The 19,012-nt window shown below is 50.1% G+C and overlaps 1 protein-coding gene across 4 annotated transcripts in view; it reads right to left on the bottom strand.

The window, feature by feature from the left end:
• The window catches only part of VWA7 (von Willebrand factor A domain containing 7), a 255,716-nt gene that overhangs the window by 99,164 nt on the left and 137,540 nt on the right, over positions 1 to 19,012 (bottom strand). For all 4 annotated transcript variants that reach the window (XM_069635146.1, XM_069635145.1, XM_069635143.1 and 1 more), the window contains exon 3: positions 4,804 to 5,085. In XM_069635146.1, coding sequence (XP_069491247.1) covers positions 4,804 to 5,085 — 282 coding nt within the window. The remainder of the gene's footprint in view (positions 1 to 4,803; positions 5,086 to 19,012) is intronic.

The raw sequence follows: 19,012 nt of genomic DNA, 5'->3' as shown, positions 1-19,012 counted from the left end.
GGCAAGTTGCTGGTGGTGGGAAAGCGAGAGGAAAGAGAGAGGTGTCCCTGGTGTTGTGTTCTTCCCCTGGTCGCTCTTCTGTAGCTCTTGCAAGGATCCCAATGAGCCTGCACTCCCTGTCCCAGTCTGTGTCTGCTCAGATGCACCCGTCCAAGTGAGCCTACTTCACTTGAGGCCAAGCTACCAAAGAGGAGAGGTTTCAAAGCTAAGGCTCTCACTTGCCTGTCTGTAGCAGCACTCTAAAACTGCCAGGTTGCTCGACCCTAACCTGGTTCATTTCTTCAAATAGCATCTGCACGGCTTGAGATTTCTGCATTGAGTGATATGCATGAATATATCCTTCACAGGCGTTGCACACACAATACCAGCCTGGAATATGAATGCGCAGCTTCCAGGTAAAGTGGCGCCACAAAGCCTGGCTCGAAGGATGCAAATCATGGCAACAGCTGTGCCGGTGAGTGCAGGGCCAGGCCAATGCAGTGCTGTAAGGCTCAGCTTACTGTCAGTAAATGTGAAGGCCGTGCAGCCCCAGGACTCAATGAGCGGAGTTCAGGGTCTGCATGCATGGGGCACATGAGGCTGTTTTACAGAAAAGAGGTCCACTTGGTGTCCGCGAATGCGAGCCCAAGAAGACTGCGCTGCTGCGAAGATCTCAGCCAGGTGTTCCCGGGGAGATGGGGGGGTCCATGAATCTGTAGTAGGTGGAGAGCTTGGTTTGCTGTCAATGACTGCGGGTGGGACTCATACGTCTGTGCTGCTGGGAGGGCTCCGTTTGGTGTCAATGACTGCGGGTGGGGCTCACAAGTCTGTGCTGCTGGGAGGGCTCCGTTTGGTGTCAATGACTGCGGGTGGGGCTCACAAGTCTGTGCTGCTGGGAGGGCTCGTTTGGTGTCAATGACTGTGGGTGGGACTCACAAGTCTGTGCTGCTGGGAGGTCTCCATTTGGTGTCAATGACTGTGGGTGGGACTCACAAGTCTGTGCTGCTGGGAGGGCTCCGTTTGGTGTCAATGACTGTTGTGGGTGGGGCTCACAAGTCTGTGCTGCTGGGAGGGCTCTGTTTGGCGTCAATGACGGTGGGTGGGGTTCACAAGTGTGCAGCTGGGAGGGCTCTGTTTGGCGTCAATGACGGTGGGCGGGGCTCACAAGTCTGTGCTGCTGGGAGGGCTCCGTTTGGCGTCAATGACTGTGGGTGGGGCTCACACGTCTGTGCTGCTGGGAGGGCTCCGTTTGGCGTCAATGACTGTGGGTGGGTCTCACAAGTCTGTGCTGCTAGGAGGGCTCCATTTGGCGTCAATAACTGTGGGTGGGGCTCACAAGTGTGCAGCTGGGAGGGCTCTGTTTGGCGTCAATGACGGTGGGCGGGGCTCACAAGTCTGTGCTGCTGGGAGGGCTCCGTTTGGCGTCAATGACTGTGGGTGGGGCTCACACGTCTGTGCTGCTGGGAGGGCTCCGTTTGGCGTCAATGACTGTGGGTGGGTCTCACAAGTCTGTGCTGCTAGGAGGGCTCCATTTGGCGTCAATAACTGTGGGTGGGGCTCACAAGTGTGCAGCTGGGAGGGCTCTGTTTGGCGTCAATGACGGTGGGCGGGGCTCACAAGTCTGTGCTGCTGGGAGGGCTCCGTTTGGCGTCAATGACTGTGGGTGGGGCTCACACGTCTGTGCTGCTGGGAGGGCTCCGTTTGGCGTCAATGACTGTGGGTGGGTCTCACAAGTCTGTGCTGCTGGGAGGGCTCTGTTTGGCGTCAATGACTGTGGGTGGGTCTCACAAGTCTGTGCTGCTGGGAGGGCTCGGTTTGGCGTCAATGGCTGTGGGTTGGGCTCACAAGTCTGTGCTGCTGGGAGGGCTCGGTTTGGCGTCAATGGCTGTGGGTGGGACTCAAAAGTCTGTGCTGCTGGGAGAGCTTGGTTTGGTGACTGTGAGTGAGACTCACAAGTCTGTGCTGCTGGGAGGGCTCGTTTGGTGACTGAGGGTGGGACTCACAAGTCTGCTGCTGGGAGGGCTCGGTTTGGTGTCAATGAATGTGGGTGGGGCTCACAAGACTGTGCTGCTGGGAGGGCTTGGTTTGGTGTCAATGACTGTGGGTGGGACTCACAAGTCTTTGCTGCTGGGAGAGCTTGGTTGGTGTCAATGACTGTGGGTGGGACTCACAAGTCTGTGCTGCTGGGAGAACTTGGTTGGTGTCAATGACTGTGGGTGGGGCTCACAAGTCTGTGCTGCTGGGAAAGATTGGTTTGTGTCAATGACTGGGGGTGGGACTCACAAGTCTGTGCTTCTGGGAGGGCTTGGTTTGGTGTCAATGACTGGGGGTGGGACTCCCAAGTCTTTGCTGCTGGGAGAGCTTGGTTTGTGTCAATGACAGGGGGGTCTCTTGAGTATGTGGGACTGGGAGAGTTTTGTTATGTGTCAGTGACTGGGATTCGCACATCTGTTGTGCTTGGAGAGCAGTCAGGTGGCGTATATGCCTTAATCTGGCTGATGTATATAGCACAGACCTATCTAGAGTGCAGAAGTGAAGGTGAGGGCTATGGAAGGGGGTTACGTTGTAAGAACCAGTTGCAGTTAGTACAACGTTCATTGAGGATCTCCAGTTCCACCCTGAAATGGGTGGCAGCAAGCCTGATGTCAAGGATATGTTGTTCTATAGAGTGAGAATGTGGTGGAAAAACGCTTGCTGCCCCTTGCTGCATTTCTTGGGTATGAATCCTGGCTCCTGGCATCGCATGGGCCTCCAAAGAGATTGTATTTCTTTGCCAGGTAGGCCAGCTTTTTGATCATCAGTGCTCTGTAGGTGACATAGGCTGTCGTTATGGTGATGCAGGCTTGTTAGGGGAGCCAGTGAATTTCCTTCAATGCAGTTTGCAAGAACAGAGAGCAAAGGCTCTGCAGTGGGGAAAAGATTTGAAGTTTGTTTGTGATGCATATTTTTACAGCCCACCCCCTCCACCCCATCTGCAATTGTGACTATATTGATTTTAAATTAAAGATATGGCCTGTGTAAAGCTCATTGTTGAGGGGAGATACCCTAAATGTCAAAAGTAGTTGCAATAGTTAATCTGATACAATGGTGCCTAAATCTATCATACAGGCAACAGTATTGTTCATTAAGATGCAGAAAGGCATTCAATAAAGCAATTTATTTAGGGAGTAACTGGTCAGAAGTCCACATGAATCCGTAATAATCCAAACAGTCATATTCCAAACAGTCTTCGGTTCACATGTTTCCTGACACATAGAAGGACTTCTTCAGGAGTCCACAGATTACTGGTTTCTCAAAAGGCCCCTGGTTAGTGTGGGTGGTGCCTCTTAATGCTGGTACTTCCTTGACTGTGGGGTGATGAGGTTGAATGGCATTGGTCTTGAGATGGAGTTGGCTGTAGTGTGCAGGCCTGCTTTGAGCAGGCCAGGGGAGAAAATGGAACACATGCGAGGAGAGCATTGCCACCAGCCAGGTTTGGAATCTCCAGGACCTGGGTGATAGTTCTGGTGTCAGAGATGGAGATACAGGGCGCCTTACTGCCGAGAAGTGAGAGCTGGTACACCGGGCTATCTACTCATTCTTTGCAATGTGTGCCTTGAAGGAGAGGTCGATTGTGAAGCCGAGGTACTCTGCATCAGAGATAATGGGGGTGGGAGGGCATTGAGTTCCATCTCTGTCAGCCAGTTCTGTACTTGGGTACGTTTGGCACCAGGAGGAGGAACACATTCTTACTTGTGTTCAGTTTCAAGCAGGCATTCAGCATCTAGACTTGACCAAGGAAGAGAATTGTTTCAGCTTGTGAATGCACTTGCCTTTAGGTGGTGTTGAGTGTCTTCAGCAGGCTGGTGAGTTTTGATGGTGAGGTTGGAGAGGAGTACCCCCTGTGGCTCCACATATGGGTTGTACATGACTGGATCGGGTAGCGGGGGGATCTGGAGGCCAGCCACAACTCATCAAGTCTGGACAAGCTGTGGTCAAGTGGTGATGTAGAGGTCAAACCAGCAAAGGACTTAGGTGCTGAATCCCGTGCAGCTGGACTGGGTGTGGAGTAGTACTTTGTGGGCGCTAGTGTTCAATACGGCAGAGAGGTTGGTCTCTCTCATGCAAGATGCGTAGTTGATGTTCTGTATGGTGGAAGTTTCAGGGTTGCATCTGACTCAGAAGCCCGACCGATAGGCTTGAAGGTTGCTGTGGATGATGTCTTCTTGCAGTCGGAGGATAATGGTTTCCTTCAATGAAGGGTTGTTGGGTGATAGTTACCAAGGTCATCAGGGTCGGCAGTAGCTTCTTCAGCAGGGGGAGGGTCTGGACAGCTTTGGTTTCAGGCTCTGCCTTGATGTGTGTGAGTGTGTGGCCTACCAAGGTGAAGTACTCAGTAGTGTGCAGCTTGGAGTAATTGATTGCGATTCCCACAAGGCCGTAGGGCTGTTGCGAGAACAGCTTGGTGTCAGGGAGTCTGTGGGTAGGTGGCTGGCACTGTACTACCGGGGATAGCGCTGCTTAGTATTAGAGTAAGGGTCGGGCCCATGAAGCTGTAGTACTAGGAAGGCTTGGTTGGGTATCAATGAGTATGCGACACACAAGCCCACAGTACTAGAAGAGAATACATCAGTGTGAGCCAGTGTGGGTTCAATACATGTGTTACACTGTGAAACCAAGAGCTTAGTATTATAGTGAGTGCAGAGCCCCTGGGGCTGTAATACTGGGGCAGGTTAAGCCTGGTATCTAAATGCAGAACTGGAGAGCTCAGTTTGGAGTGAGTGTTGGCCCATCGGGCTGTATGACAGACCCCTCCCATATCATCACACACAGTGGACAGCTCACCTGCAGGGAGTGTAGCAGCTTCCCCAGTTTCTCCCTCGCTGCCTCGTAATGCTCGGCGTGCACATCCTGCACAATGCCCTTTCTTGTGTCCAACAGCAACCGGTTTGCTGTCCAGATGTTCTCAGAGTCAAAGTGAAGTGGGGGGTCATTGCGCGTGGTGTTCTGGAAGTCCATGGCCGCATTGGCGTTCACCACATCTATGATGGCACTACGGAACCGTTTTGGCGACACCTTGCTGCCGAAATAGGCATAAATGAGGTCATCTGCGATTAAGGTCTTGCCCTGTGCATAAGAACAAAGAGATGGCAATTGACACCAGAAGGCTGCCTTTCAACATACTAGCTCACTGACACCCACACCCACCCACACACACTATCTCTCTGCTCCCTCTGCTCCCTCCCCTCTCTCTCTGTCTCATGGAGATGTCCACCCAGAGGCCCTTGCTCTAGAGATGGTGTATGTGGCTGTGCTTTGACTTCCCACAATAACAATGCCTTTTTACCAGTCACAGCGCTGTGATTCTAATCTTAATACCCACAATTCAACAGACATCGATAAAACATATTACTCAATGTAAATATTGTATCAGGTCATCGCATAATGGGTCACCCCTCATTTTATCCGTAGAAAGGACACCTCCCCCTCTATAAGGGGAACACTAAAGCAAAAATCAACAACTGTGGGGCAGGCAACCATGCCCTGTCACGCATGTATGTAGCTCACTGTCCAATCATTTCTTATATAATAAGCTTAAATCAGGTTGGACAATACCTATTGTTTCAATGTATTCTCCACACACATCACTATTTATGAAAATGAGTATAAAATGTATCTAATAACACAATTCCATTAAAAAACAGTGCACAATATTTCAATGTAAATTCATTTCATCACAAATATTATTTACAGTGCAATAGTGTCTTTTTTAGCCAAAGAAAAGTGCACATGCTTCACAGAGCGTGACAAACACATACATTTAACAGTTAAGTTGATCCCAAAAAGGGGACATGAGTAGTGCAGCCAAACATCCTTGGGTTTTTCTTGATGTCAATACCACGAAAATATAATAAACAAATGAGTCTCCAATACGAGATCCACGGTCAGGCTTATATATCGGTCTGGCTTCACACTAAAAAAAACCTACAGCGCTTATTTACAGGATAAATCAGGATGGTATGGCTGGGTATCCCTTCCCCATGTTTGAAGCACAGGACAAGGCGGGACTTCTGAGCACAGCATACTCCTGGGCCTCGTCAGCACGAGGTTCACAGTTATGGTTCAACGATATCAAAACCTTCAGAGGCTAAGTTTCTTTCCTGACAAAGTCTTTTTCCTTAGAAGGCCTGCAACTTCACAACGACAAACAAACAAAAGGTTCCTTCGGTACTCTTGTACCTTGGGCGACTGCTCTTTGCCCCTTGGATGTCCCTCCGTCGGGCTCAGATCCTTCTCACAACTTGGGCCTCCCTCAATTCCTACTGCAGACAACCCTCGGCCGGGTTCACTCTTGTCGACAAAATGTTCACGGGTTTATTACTCTTGGTGCAAATAACAAATAAATCAAATAAATAAGTTTGTCCACTGGTCTTCTGCCTTGGGCGATTGCCTCTCGCCCCTAGTATCTCTCTCCGTCGGGCTCAGATCCTTCTTGCCTTTTTCTCTCAATCAGAATAACACGATAGTGCAAAGACTAGTCATCATGGAGTTGTGGAGTTATGGCGAAGCAAACGGGAGCCCCATAACCCAAGCTCTGATGGAACTTTCCCGCAGATTCTCCCATCCTAACACCTGCTCACGGATCCAACTGGGTAATTTCATCCTCTGAGGGAGGGTGAAGGGAACACTCCCACTGGTGGCATGCAAGGTATCAGACAAAGATGGTCTCAGCAGGGAATTTCGGAACAAGTTGCAGTGCTCATCACGGACTCGTGAGCACCCTCCACTTGGAAGAGCTATGATGCGGCTTGGGGCAAGTGGTCATCATGGTGCGAAGGGAGGAGTTTTCCTCCGGTTTCTGCCCCTGTAGTAGCAATCCTTAACTTCCTAGCTACCCTAATGGAAGAAGGAAATCTTTCAGGACCATGGGGATATATCGGTCGGCAATATCTGCAGGACACGTGCAAGTGGACGGTGCTCCGGTAGGGCATCACCCAGCAATAGTAAGGCGCATGAGAGGAGCTCGATTTAGAGTTCCCCCTAGCCCAAAATACAGTCAGACGTAGGCTGTGAGCATAGTACTATGATTTCTAATGGACTGCCCGCCCAACAAGTCCTTGACTCAACTCTCAGGAAAGCTAGCCATGCTGCTATATTTGGTATCCTGTAGGAGAGTTTCAGATGTCAAGGCGCTAGAGATATATAGGAAGGTGTACGGACCTGATGGGATTACCTTCACTCTCACTCAGAGGCCGAAGACTAACTCCTCGTCGATCTCTGACCCTCCAGGCCACCAGTGCACTAGGGTTCTGTATCTGTACCCATAGAGTCCCCCTCCCACGTTTCTTCTGCACTTATCAGATATACCTTTCTGACTAACTTTCACCTGCCACTTGCTGGCTGCACTACCATGGTTTAATGCCCTTATTTATTATTTGTTCTATTTTATATTTATTTATGTTTTCTCTCCTCTGCTTCGCACTTTCCACTCCCCCCCTTTCCTTGCACTTTCCCCCCATTTTCCATTCCCATGCACTTGCGCTTTCTTAAATGTCACTGGGCCTAGTAAGACCGCTGTTTTTCTGTTTTTTTTTTCTCCCTTGTTCCCCTGTCTTTTTTGCCTGGTCGCACTCTGAAACACTTGTGTACGAGCGCAATGTAAATAAAATATAATTTCATTTCATGTCATATCTGGAGGACAAACTGCAGCTCTGCGTGGCAGAGTTTATTCGAGAATATGAGTGTAAGACCGCAGAACTGCGTCCGGCGGGCGTATCGCAACTGCTAATAGTGCACAGGAAGCATTACAAGGCGGTAGCCACATCCACCATCACGAGATGGGTCCGTGAAGTCATGCAGCAATCAGGGGTAGGTTTGGGGCACACTCAGTGAGAGGAGCTATGGCGTCCAAAGCATTCTCGATCGGGGTGGCAGTGGGAGATATTTTGCAAGCAGCAGATTCGGCCAACAACCGTGCCTTTAAGACTTTTAAGTTAAGCCAATGGCATCGCTAGCAGCAGCGATAATGTAAGCTTTGAAAAAGCATAGTGTTCGCCTCCGGTCTTCACATAGAAAGAAGATTACCCCTGTATACTGCACATGGAGTCTTCTATTAAAGACACGGAAGCAAGCATTCATTTCCTGCCCAGCACATGCACTGTATATATGTATGTATAACCAATCTTTGCCCACTGGAGAGTGTAGGGCAGTGAATTCTCCACCCTAATGGTGTTCTTTCTGTTTGATAGGAGATGACCAGAAGAAAGGCTGACCGCAAAAAATGCAATGATGATGTCATGGAATGGCCGGCGAAGGAGTCGTATCCATGCCCCGTCGCAAGTTGAGAACGTCTAAGGAACGTCCGAGTTGGACATGGGTTTGTGGGCGATTGTGTTCCAGTTCGAGTTGTAGGTGCAGTTCAGAGTATCCAAAGAAAAGGAGGAGTAAAGGGCAGGAAGTGATGGATTGACAGGCACAGGAAGTATCTTGGACTACAGAAGAACAGGTTACTTACCTCTGGTAATGTTCTTTCGACTGGATGTTCCTCCTACATATTCCTCATCTTTGATATATTCAAGTCTGCTTGCAGCTTGCTTTTGAATTTTTTTTCATAGGATCCAGCGTCGTGAAGCCTCAAATCTTGGTCCTCGGCGGTCTCCGTAGCGTCCTACGTGAAGTCGACGCTGATATATATTGGCACGCGTGCTGACCGTTACCTCAGTTCTTCGTTTTTCCCCTCCTTAAGAAGCATGCTGTGTTCCAGGCTGAGATAGTCTTGACGTTGCGAGAAAGGAAGGTGTAAGACACAGAAATTCTAGGCAGGAGGGGATGGATGGGAGGGCAATGAGGAATACATGGGAGGAACATCCATTCGAAAGAAATTTACCAGGGGTAAGTAACTTGTTCTTCGAATGGATTGTGTCCTCCCATGTATTCCTCCTCTTTGATAGACTCCCAAAGCAGCTGGAGTTTGGCAGAGTGTGCCCAGAATGTACTTTACATTTAATGACAGCTTTGCCAAATTTGGCTTCCTCTCCTGAAAAAAAGAATCTACACACTAAAATTTAACAAATGTATGCAGGGACTTCCATGTTGCCGTTCTGCAAATGTCTCTCACTGGTACACCTGATTCAAGAGCCAATGAAGCAGCCTCTCCTCTAGTAGAACACGCTCTTAGACCTTCAGGTGAATCCTTGGCAGCCAATGAGTAACACTCAGTTATACACGTCACAATCCATCTAGAGATGGTTTGTTTTGTGACAGCTAATCCTAACCTATGACCAACATAACCAATAAAAAGCTGATCATCTTGGTGAATATTTGCCTTCCTTGTGATATAGAAACTTAGAACCCTCTTTGGGTCTAAACAATGAAGTCTCTCTTCCTCCTTAGATGGAGGAGGATACAAAGAAGGTAGTGCAATACGTTGTGCCAAATGCAATTCTGACACAACCTTGGCAAGAAAGATGACTTAACTCTTAAAACTACCTTATCTTTGGAGAAGGTCGTGAAAGGTTGTTTGGAAGATAAAACATGTAGCTCACTTACACTACAAGCAGATGTGATAGCCACTAAAAAGGCAGTTTTTATGGTGTGTATAATTATAGGGCACGAATCCAAGGGCTCAAAGGGAGCTCCCATAAGACCTCTTAGTACCAGGTTTAGATCCCATGATGGCACGATGAGGGGCTCAGGCGGGAACACATTTGTTAAGCCGTTCAGAAATTGTGTCACAATCAGTACTTTGAAATGTGATCCCTCATCCGGAGATCTTTTGAAATTTGAAAAGGTCACTAAATAGCCCTTCACCATGGCTACTTGCAACCCATAATGGGTCAAGTGAAGTAGGAAAGATAAAACCTGGGGAAGTTTACATGAGAAAGGATCTAGTTTCTTTCCCTGCAAAAGCTGCAAAATCTATTCCAACGGCAGCGGTACAGAGATTTAGTTGCTGGTCTTCGTGCCGAAAGCAACACTTCCATTACGTCTTCCGGAAGGTCCCTCTGGGCAGATGGGGAGCAGGTGCAAGTGGATCTAGGTCGCCTGGCCTAAGCGCCGCCCACTTGGCACCTTCCAGGTTACCACTCTTTTTCCCCACTTAGCAAGCCCCGCCCACCTGGTACCTTCCTGGTTGCTGCTCTTTTTCCCTACTTAAGGAGCCCTCCAACCTCTTTTCCTTTGCAGATGTGGAGCAGGTGAAAGTGGATCTAGGTCACCTAGCCTAACCCCGCCCACCTGGCGCCTTCCAGGTTGCCGCTCTTTTTCCCCACTTAGCAAGCCCCGCCCACCTGGCGCCTTCCAGGTTGCTGCTCTTTTTCCCTACTTAAGGAGCTCTCCAGCCTCTTTTCCTTTGCAGGTGGGGAGCAGGTGAAAGTGGATCCCACCTGGTGCCTTCGCGGTTGGTGCTCTTTTTCCCTACTTAAGGAGCCCTCCAGCCTCTTTTCCTTTGCAGATGGGAGCAGGTGCAAGTGGATCTAGGTCACCTGGCCTAAGCACCACCCACCTTCTTAGCCCTGCCTTTTCCTTCATGCTCTTAACTCTTAGATCAACGGCGTCTCTCACCCGAGCGTCCGAAGCAAAGGGCTGACGAAGAAAAGGCCAATTCCCAGCAGCAGTTCTGGCTGGACTGCCCCTTGTGGGGTGGGACCAAGCCTGATTTGCATACGGTCGTTCCCCTTCTGTAATGGCTTGGCAGCTGAAGAACGATGGTCTGGAGGGTTGCCCAGAGCAATGCCAGAGGTTAAGATTCATTCTAAACCTTCCAGCCATCACCCCTTTGTTTTTGCTTTGTCACCCAGAGTGGGACGGGTATGCCCAGACGGGGGTCCCGTGCCTGCTGGGCCTAGAGACCCAAGCTACTCCTCACTGATGATGCCCAACAAGGTCGAAACATGTTTGGGGATGCTTGTGGTCTCGTGCAGAAGGGATGTGGCCTAGCAGTTCGGGTTGGACTGCCCCTTTTGTGGTAGGACCAAGCCTGATTTGCATATGGTCTTTCCCCTTCTGTAATGGCTTGGCAGTCGAAGAACGATGGTCTGGAGGGTTGCCCAGAGCAATGCCAGAGGTTAAGATTCATTCTAAACCTTCCAGCCATCACCCCTTTGTTTCTGCAATTCCTGTTTTGACCTGTTCGGACCAGACAGCAGGTAAGCATGCACCAACATGTGTTTACTCCCTCTGTCCCCACAGGCCAGCCATGCCCCCTCTTGTCCCCCTGTGCCCCCCTCCCTTCTCGCATACAGGTGTTGCCTGTTTTGCTTGGTTCTTCTACCCTGCTCCCCCCTCCAGCCTACTTCTGCAGGAGTCTTTCCTGATGCATTCTGGTTTCACCATCACAGTCCTGTGGCCAATGCTGGATTTGACTTTTATGGACTTCATTGATTCACAGTGTGTCACCCTTTCTCAACTCTCATGCTGGACTTCCTTTGGATCTTGTACTCATGGTGGCCCTGATTCATGCTGTTCCCATCTTCATCTTGTATCCTGGCTTGCAACATTATGGGCCGCATTACGAGTTTGGAGGTAGCAATGGTGCTATTAGCACCATGGCTGCTTCCAAACCGGGCTCCTTTACCGGGTTCCTGCAATGAGGACTTACCGGGTCATTCCGACATAGGAGGACCCGGTAATTCCTCCTTGCAGGAACCATTCCCCATTCCCATTTGAGCCCCCATAGGGCTCAATGGGAATGGGGAGGGAGGTAATAACGGGCACATAAGAACTGGCCCGTTATTACCTCCCTCTATCCCTCGTGGGACCCGGAAAGGACGCCTGGTTTTACCAGGTGTCCTTACAGGGTCCTGCAAAGGGAACCTCGTAATCGGCGCTCCCGTAATGAAAGGGGACGGTCCTGTACCGGCCTCCTTCATTATGGGAGCGCAAGGGTCGTAATGAGGCCCAATGTGTTACTACTGACTTCTGCAATTGTATTCGCTCTCCCCTCTTGCTTCTCCACTCTTTTTGACTGCTTACTCTCTGTTCTTTCCTCCTCTCCCTTTCTCCCTTTTCCTATCTCCTCCCCTTACTTTATTCTATGCACTTACTTTATCAGAATTGTCCCTGGACCTAGTATCATAGCAACCTTTCTGTCCCCTCCCTTACTTGTCCCCCCCCCCTTTAGCACTATCTGAAATGTCATCAGGCCTCTAGTACGATAGTCTCTTGTTTTGTTCCGAGCCTCCCTTTCTGTACCCCTCTCACTAACCTTTTTGATTTTCTCTGGCTCTACCAGAAATGTTGTTAGGCCTAGTACCGTAGTCGCCTGTCTGTTTCCATTTGCTTCCCACTCTCCCCCTCCCTTCCTTATCTATGTATTAGCTCTTGCACTATCTCAAATGTCGTCAGGCCGAGTGCGATAGTTAATTTCACATCCTTACTGTGCATGGCCTGTAAGAATGTAACTGTATTTTCACTTGTTCCCTCCCTTGCCTTGAAGCCCTTTGAAACACATTGTGTATAGGCACTATATAAATAAACTATCATATCATATCATATCCCAATCCATATATCTCACCCTTTCAGATACCAGGCATGAAGGTTGAGAACCCTGATCTCTGGGTGAAGAATGTGACCTCCCTCTTGCGAGAGTAGGTCCTCTCTTTGGGGAAGACAAATTGAAGGGCAGATGTCAATTTTCAGAAGGTCCGGGTGACATGTTCTCCTGGCCCAATCTGGAGTAATGAGGATATTGGTTTTCCTGAACTTCCTCAACCTCCGTTTTATGTGAGGAATGACGGGGACTGGCGGAAACGCGTACAGTAGTGGAAATTCCCAGTCCACTACGAACGCATCCCCTAGAGTTCCTCTTTGGGGAAATTCCCTTGAGCAGTACAGTTCGCACTTTCGGTTGGCACCGGTCTCGAACAGATCTACTTGAGGGGTTCCCCAAAGGGCGAGGATCTCTTGAAGGACTTCCTGAGCTAGTTCCCAATCGTGGCAGCTCGTGCTCTGCCTGCTCAGAGCATCCGCCGCTGTGTTCTTTTCTCCGGCTATATGAACTGCCAAAAGAGTTATTCCTTCTCTTAGTGCCCACAAACAGTGCTAGATTGCCTCTCTGCACAGGGGCAGTGACCCTACACCCCTTCTCTTGTTAAGGTAATGCATGGCCACTGTGTTGTCGGTCATTATCAGGACACTTTCCCCCCGTATCGAGGGCAGGAAGGCCATCAGCGCTAGTCTGATTGCTCTGAGCTCCAAAAGGTTGAGATGGAGTCTGGACTCCGACTGAGACCAGTGTCTGCTTATTGAAAGCTCTCTCATGTGCGCTCCCCATCCTGAGACGGAGGCGTCCGTCAAAACTGTCGTCTCCGGCCATGGTTGCCAAAAATGTTCACCTCTCATTACATTCTCATGGCTAGCCCACCACCGGCGATCCTGGGCGACATTTGTCGGGACCTAGAGAAGGTCCATCATTTTGCCGGAGAATTGAGACCACCGGGATCCAAGAGCCCACTGAAGGGATCTCATTCTTAGACAGGCTTCTGGCACCAGAAAATTGCAGGATGCCGTGAGGCTGAGCAACCTTAGGAAGTTGTAGGCCGGAAGACGTTGGGCACTCTGACATTTATGGACCATCTGCAAAAGATGTTGAGCCCTTAACTCGGGTGGCAAAGCTTTTCCCGAGGCTGAATCCAGGACTGCTCCAATAAATTGAAGCTTCTGAGAGGCTGTCAAATGGGACTTCTTGAAGTTCAGGGAGAAGCCCAGCTCGTTGAGGAGGTGGCAGGTGCTCCTGAGATGACCCTGACACTGCTCTGGAGAAACAGCTATGATCAGCCAGTCATCCAGGTAGGGGGAAATGTGAATCCCCCTCCTCCTTAGACTTGCTGCCATCTCTGCCATAAGCTTGGTGAAAATCCTCGGCCGGAGGTGAGCCTGAATGCAGTACTCGAAACTGATAATGAGAACTGCCAACCGCAAACCTCCAGTACTTTCTGTGCTTCTGATGTATTGGCACATGAAAGTAAGCATCCTGAAGGTCCAATGACACCAACCAATCCTGAAGCTGGAGGGCCTGAAGGATTTGCAAAAGAGTTGCCATCTTGAACTTGTCCTTCCTGAGGAACTTGTTCCAGCATTTCAAGTCCAAGATGGGTTGCACTCCTCCGTCCATCTTTGGGATTAGAAAGTAAGAAGAGTATCAACCTTGGTTCCTCTCTGCTACAAGTACCAATTCTATCGCACCTATCTCCAAAAGGGTGAAAATCTTCTGTTGGAGGAGCGGATCTAGAACCAAGGTTGATTTTGTTCTTGGGGGCCATCGGGAGGTCTTTTCAGGAATGGTAGGCAGTATCCGCCTGCTACTGTCTGTAACACCCATGCATTCGAAGTTATGCTTCGCCAACTCTGGACATGGTAAGACAGTCTGCCCCCTACCACAGTTCTGTGGTTGAAGGAGTCATGTTGCTGCTCCACCTGCAGCTGAGGGTAACTCTGCAGGTGCTGAACAGGGAGTCCTTCCTCCTCTACCTCTTCCACAACAGGGTCTTCTTTGACCTCTTTGTGGAAACTGACCTCTTCCTCTAAATATGGAGGAAGAAACTAAAAGAACGACTTCTCCATCCTTGACATGTAGATTGAGGTTGTCTTATTGCCTCCCCTAAAGATTTTGCTGCAGCTCTAGAAGCTTGAAGTTTTTCTAGACTGCTATGAGCCTTCTCCCCAAAAAGAGAAGTACAGTCAAACGGCATGTCTGGCAGACATGCCTGAACATCCGCCAAAAATCCAGATTTCCTTAACCAAGACATACGTCTAAGTACTGTGCTGGCAGCCATGGCTCTACTGGTCGAGTCCACTGTATTTAAACTAGATTGAAGAGATTGCCTCATGGCATCTTTGCCATCTTGTATCAGGCTTAGGAAACCTCTCTCTTCTTCCTCTGGTATGTGTTCTGCTGCTAAAGCAGCTACACCGCAAAGGGTATGTGTGTATTTCGCTAATGCACTGGTAGCATTGGCAGATTTTTGCAATAAGCACTCTTTTACCTAAAGAGTCAATCCTCCTATCTTCCTTATCTGCTGGAGCAGAAGGATAGGCTGCAACCTTTGTAGATGCTGTTGCTGCTTGAACCACTAAACCTTCAGCGTTGGGTGCCCATTCAGAAACACCGGATCTACGGAAGCGGTCTTGTATTTTTTTGTTAATAACTTATTAACAGACGGAATATAATCTGGTTTCAACCAGTTTTCCATTACTCTTACTCTCAGGGCTGCATGGAATGGTAATACAGCTTCTCTAATCGGCCCACTGTCTAAGATGTCAGTGAGGTCATCAGTTTCCACAGTGGCTGCAGGTCTGGACCATCCCAGATATTCAGCTACTTTACCAATAACCAGGCCAGACCACCAATCCACCCTTCGCCCCCGGGCCTTGAGCCACCTCGAGCCTCCTCCCTAGAGCACCCCAAGCAAACAATGATTTCATTACTCATGTCTAAACCCGAACCCCTATCCCCCGACCCCAACACTTCAGTGGGCTTTCGCCCGAACACAACAACAGGAAGACCAACCCCCAGACACCGTCCCCTTTCGGTCCAGCTCTCGAGGCACTGAGCAAGACCGGGTAGTCTCTTCTCATCAGAGGTGACACTGGTTAAGTGTGCTGGGTTCCATTTCCCTTCTAATGTGTTGCTCAAGAATCTTCCTTATGTCTGAGCGGGTGAAGGTGGGTTAAGCTTCTTGTATTTACAGAACCCCCTGAATCACCTCCAGTCAGAGGATCTTTTGGACTTCGCTAAAATGTTCTTCGTGGTTCATCCTTGTGCCCCCTCCATAGATGCAGACGGCAGGTCCGTTGATGCCTCTCCCATAAGTTCTCGGGAATCCCTGTTGATGTCATCCTCCGTCACCAGGTTGTACTTGTACCCCTCATGTTCAAAGTTCAGGGAGAAGGGACACCGCCAGAGATATCTAGCGCCCTTCGCAGTCAACCATTTCGTCAATGGAGTGGAGAGCGTTCGCCTTGACAGGGTGGATGTTGAGAGGTCTTGGTAAATGGCAATGCGGGAGGACCCCCACGGTATCAGGCCCATTGACCTTGCTTTGTCAAGGATCTTGGCTTTCTCTGCATAGTAATGGAACCATGCCAGACTAGAGCGAGGGCTCTTACCCTCACCGCCAGCTCTGTGTGCCTGTCAATAGTTGGTTCTGTGGTCATTTCCTCCTCGAACAGATTCCTGATGACTTTGTTGATTGCTGCTACAATGTCCCTCTGTGTCTCCCCCTCTTTTTCTGGGAATCCAAAGAATCTGAGGTTGTTGCAAACTCGATTCTCACAATCGTCAATTTTTAGGGTGCACTCTTCTTCTCTTCTCTCCAATTCTTAGATCTGCATGTCGAGTTGGGTCTCCAGGACATCTACCGAGGATTGGTTAGCCTCTAGACCCTGAGGTCTATCGTCCATGTCATCCACTTTTTTAATCGAGGCTATCCAACATGCAGATCTGAAGCCCTCGAGTTCCTCAAGAATAGCCGCCATGTCTCTTTGCATAGATAGCACATCATACGCCATGGTCGTGTCGGGCGTGGTCATCCTCTCTATTGCTGGTTTGGGGGATGGGGTAAATTTGTATTTTTGAAGTGTGGCAGACCAGTTCATGGCTGTGGACTTGGGGGCTCTTTTGTTTGGCTCGGCACCCTCACAGCTGTTAGTCACCGATTGCACTCTACCCACAGTTGGGCTTTTCTCTGGAGGGTCAGACGGTGAAGGTCTCTCTGTCCGTGCGGCCACCTCTTTGGGAGGCAGGGCAGGGTCAGGCACCGTGCCCTTAGTCGCACTTCTAAGCCTAGGCTCCAGGGGCAGAGTGTCAACCTTGTGGTGCTCTGTGGGTCTGGTTCTTCTGGTGGATGTAGCTGAGGAAGTTTGTCGGGGGCCCTTCGCCACTTACGGCCTAACAAAGGAATCAAGGAATGGTTCAGTGCCCTGCCCTGGCGACCCGGGCCGATTGTTTTTCTAGGTGGAGCGATGCGAGGCCCAGGCCTACAGTGTCGGCGGGCCCCAGGTTATTCTATCGCTTGCGCAAGCAGCGGGGTGACAGCCCCTCAAGGGCAGGCCACACAGGCCCGGGCTGCTGCTATCCGCCTTGGTTCCCCCCTCTGAGGCCCCCGCTGGCTTACCTGGTGAGTGGATGGTGTGTAGACTTGTGCCCATGTGGGGTAGGCGCCTCTCTCTGTTTACTGGTGCCTTTCTCAGAGGGGTCTCAGTATGCTGGATTCTGGGGTGGGTATGCCTCCCACGTGTGTTAGATCAGGCTGAAGCTATGGGTGATGGGGCCACCCCTCACACTGCACAGGAGTCCGTCCACTCCTGCACTCTCCCTCACCTACTGTGGTCAGTCTGTCCTTTCTGCAGAACTGGAATCTCTGTTCATATGATGGGGGGCAGGCACCACTGCTGATCTGGGATGCCATTCACTTCAAGGGCCACAGCCTTGGGCGGCTCACTTGTGTTCTTTTCGGCCAGCGGACCAGTTGGGATGGTAGGCGGGGTCCTCCTGGGGTGTCAAGCACTCTGTTGTCATCTGGAATAAGTGGTCGCACCGGCCTGTGTCAGGCCAGTGGCTCTGGTCGGGTGTGGGGCAGGGCTGCGGCTCGGGTCGTGAGGGACAGTCCTGGCCACTGCTGGTCACTCACTAAGTTACCACTCACAGCCGGGTTGCTCCGCTGGGCGGCCAGACGCCTCGTTGCTGCTCCCTGGAGTAGGAGTGGGGGTGGGCCCTTCTCGGGCCAGCGGCCTCACTTGTTATCCGTGTGTATCTCAGTCGCGGATTTGGAGCAGCGTCGGTACCGCCGGCAGTTTCTCTGCATGTTACTGGGCTTAGCCTGGGGTCTCCAGGACCGTTCTAGCACCTGCCGGTGCCAGGGGGGCCACATACTGTATAGGGGGGGGGGGTTGTCCTGTCCTCAAAACATTTAAAGCTGCCATAATTTCTTGCAGTATTTATTTAAACCTCCAAAAACAACCAGTAAAACAATAGACACATTTGTGTCACTGGAAAAGGAATGATCCAACCACTGGGATTTGGCTACTGTTGCCTTTTTTAATTTGGCTACACATGTAGATTTCAAAAGGAAAGCAAACAATTAAATTCAAATAATACAGGTAACAGAGTTCCGATGTACTATGTGAAAACAAATCAAAACATATAGTCAGTTGCACACACATTGGGGGTTACCTGGGGTAGCTCCTCACCCAAATGTACCTGGCTGAAGGGGGGGGGGGGGTGATACAGATGTGCTAATGCATCTCTGTGCCCACTGGTGGCCGATCAATTCTCCAATTTTGCAAATCTCTGAAAAAGTGGATTTTTCAACAACACTTGAACAAGGCTACTCCCAATGGTTGTACAGACTGCAACTCACAGTACTTTGCTGCTGTTCAAAAAATGCCAGCCCAAACGCTGGCTACCCACACCCTGTACAGCACTCTACTGCTCTCGAGTTAGGTCTGGGCTTTAAACAATAAAAATAAAATAGAATCACTGTTCCTTCCTGTGAGGCCTCTCATACAGCAACACATCACAGTGTCCCTGTGCTCCTTAACAGGTGGCTGTGGCAGGGGCACCCACAGTCGAGGGTACCTTCACCTGCTCTGAAGAGGACCAGAGCACCCTGCCTCACCACAGAAAGTACAGGAAATGTTGCCGGTAAGGAAGCTCCCTATTCCATAGACTTCTTCAATTGTTTCCTCTGCCGCGCCACCGTGGACCTCTCAATTCAGTACCTTTAATGGCAAGCCCTCTCAGCACCCCACACCCCCATGTCAATCAGGAAAGGGCTGCCACCACCTTCTGTGTTCCGCTCACCACCAGGTCCGAAAGTCTGTTATGCTGTCATTTTAAATCCACTAGACCTTGACGCTGTAGCTCTGCACCACACCCTATAAGGGCAACCTGACAATGCAGCTCTACAAGAATGAACCAGGATCATCACAGTGGCTTCCTGCAGGAGGTTCCACAGCAGTGGGTGCTTCCACAACCAACAGTAAATTGAAGTGGTATGCCGTCTACCATACTCCTTCTGAGGAGATGGAAAAAGCGGCAATCTTCCTGGGCTCA

This window comes from Ambystoma mexicanum, chromosome 13, assembly GCF_040938575.1.
Source record: "Ambystoma mexicanum isolate Mex_15411 chromosome 13, UKY_AmexF1_1, whole genome shotgun sequence".
NCBI lineage: Eukaryota > Metazoa > Chordata > Amphibia > Caudata > Ambystomatidae > Ambystoma > Ambystoma mexicanum.
Note: the sequence above shows the minus strand (reverse complement) of the source record. Positions and strands in the feature narration are given on the sequence as shown.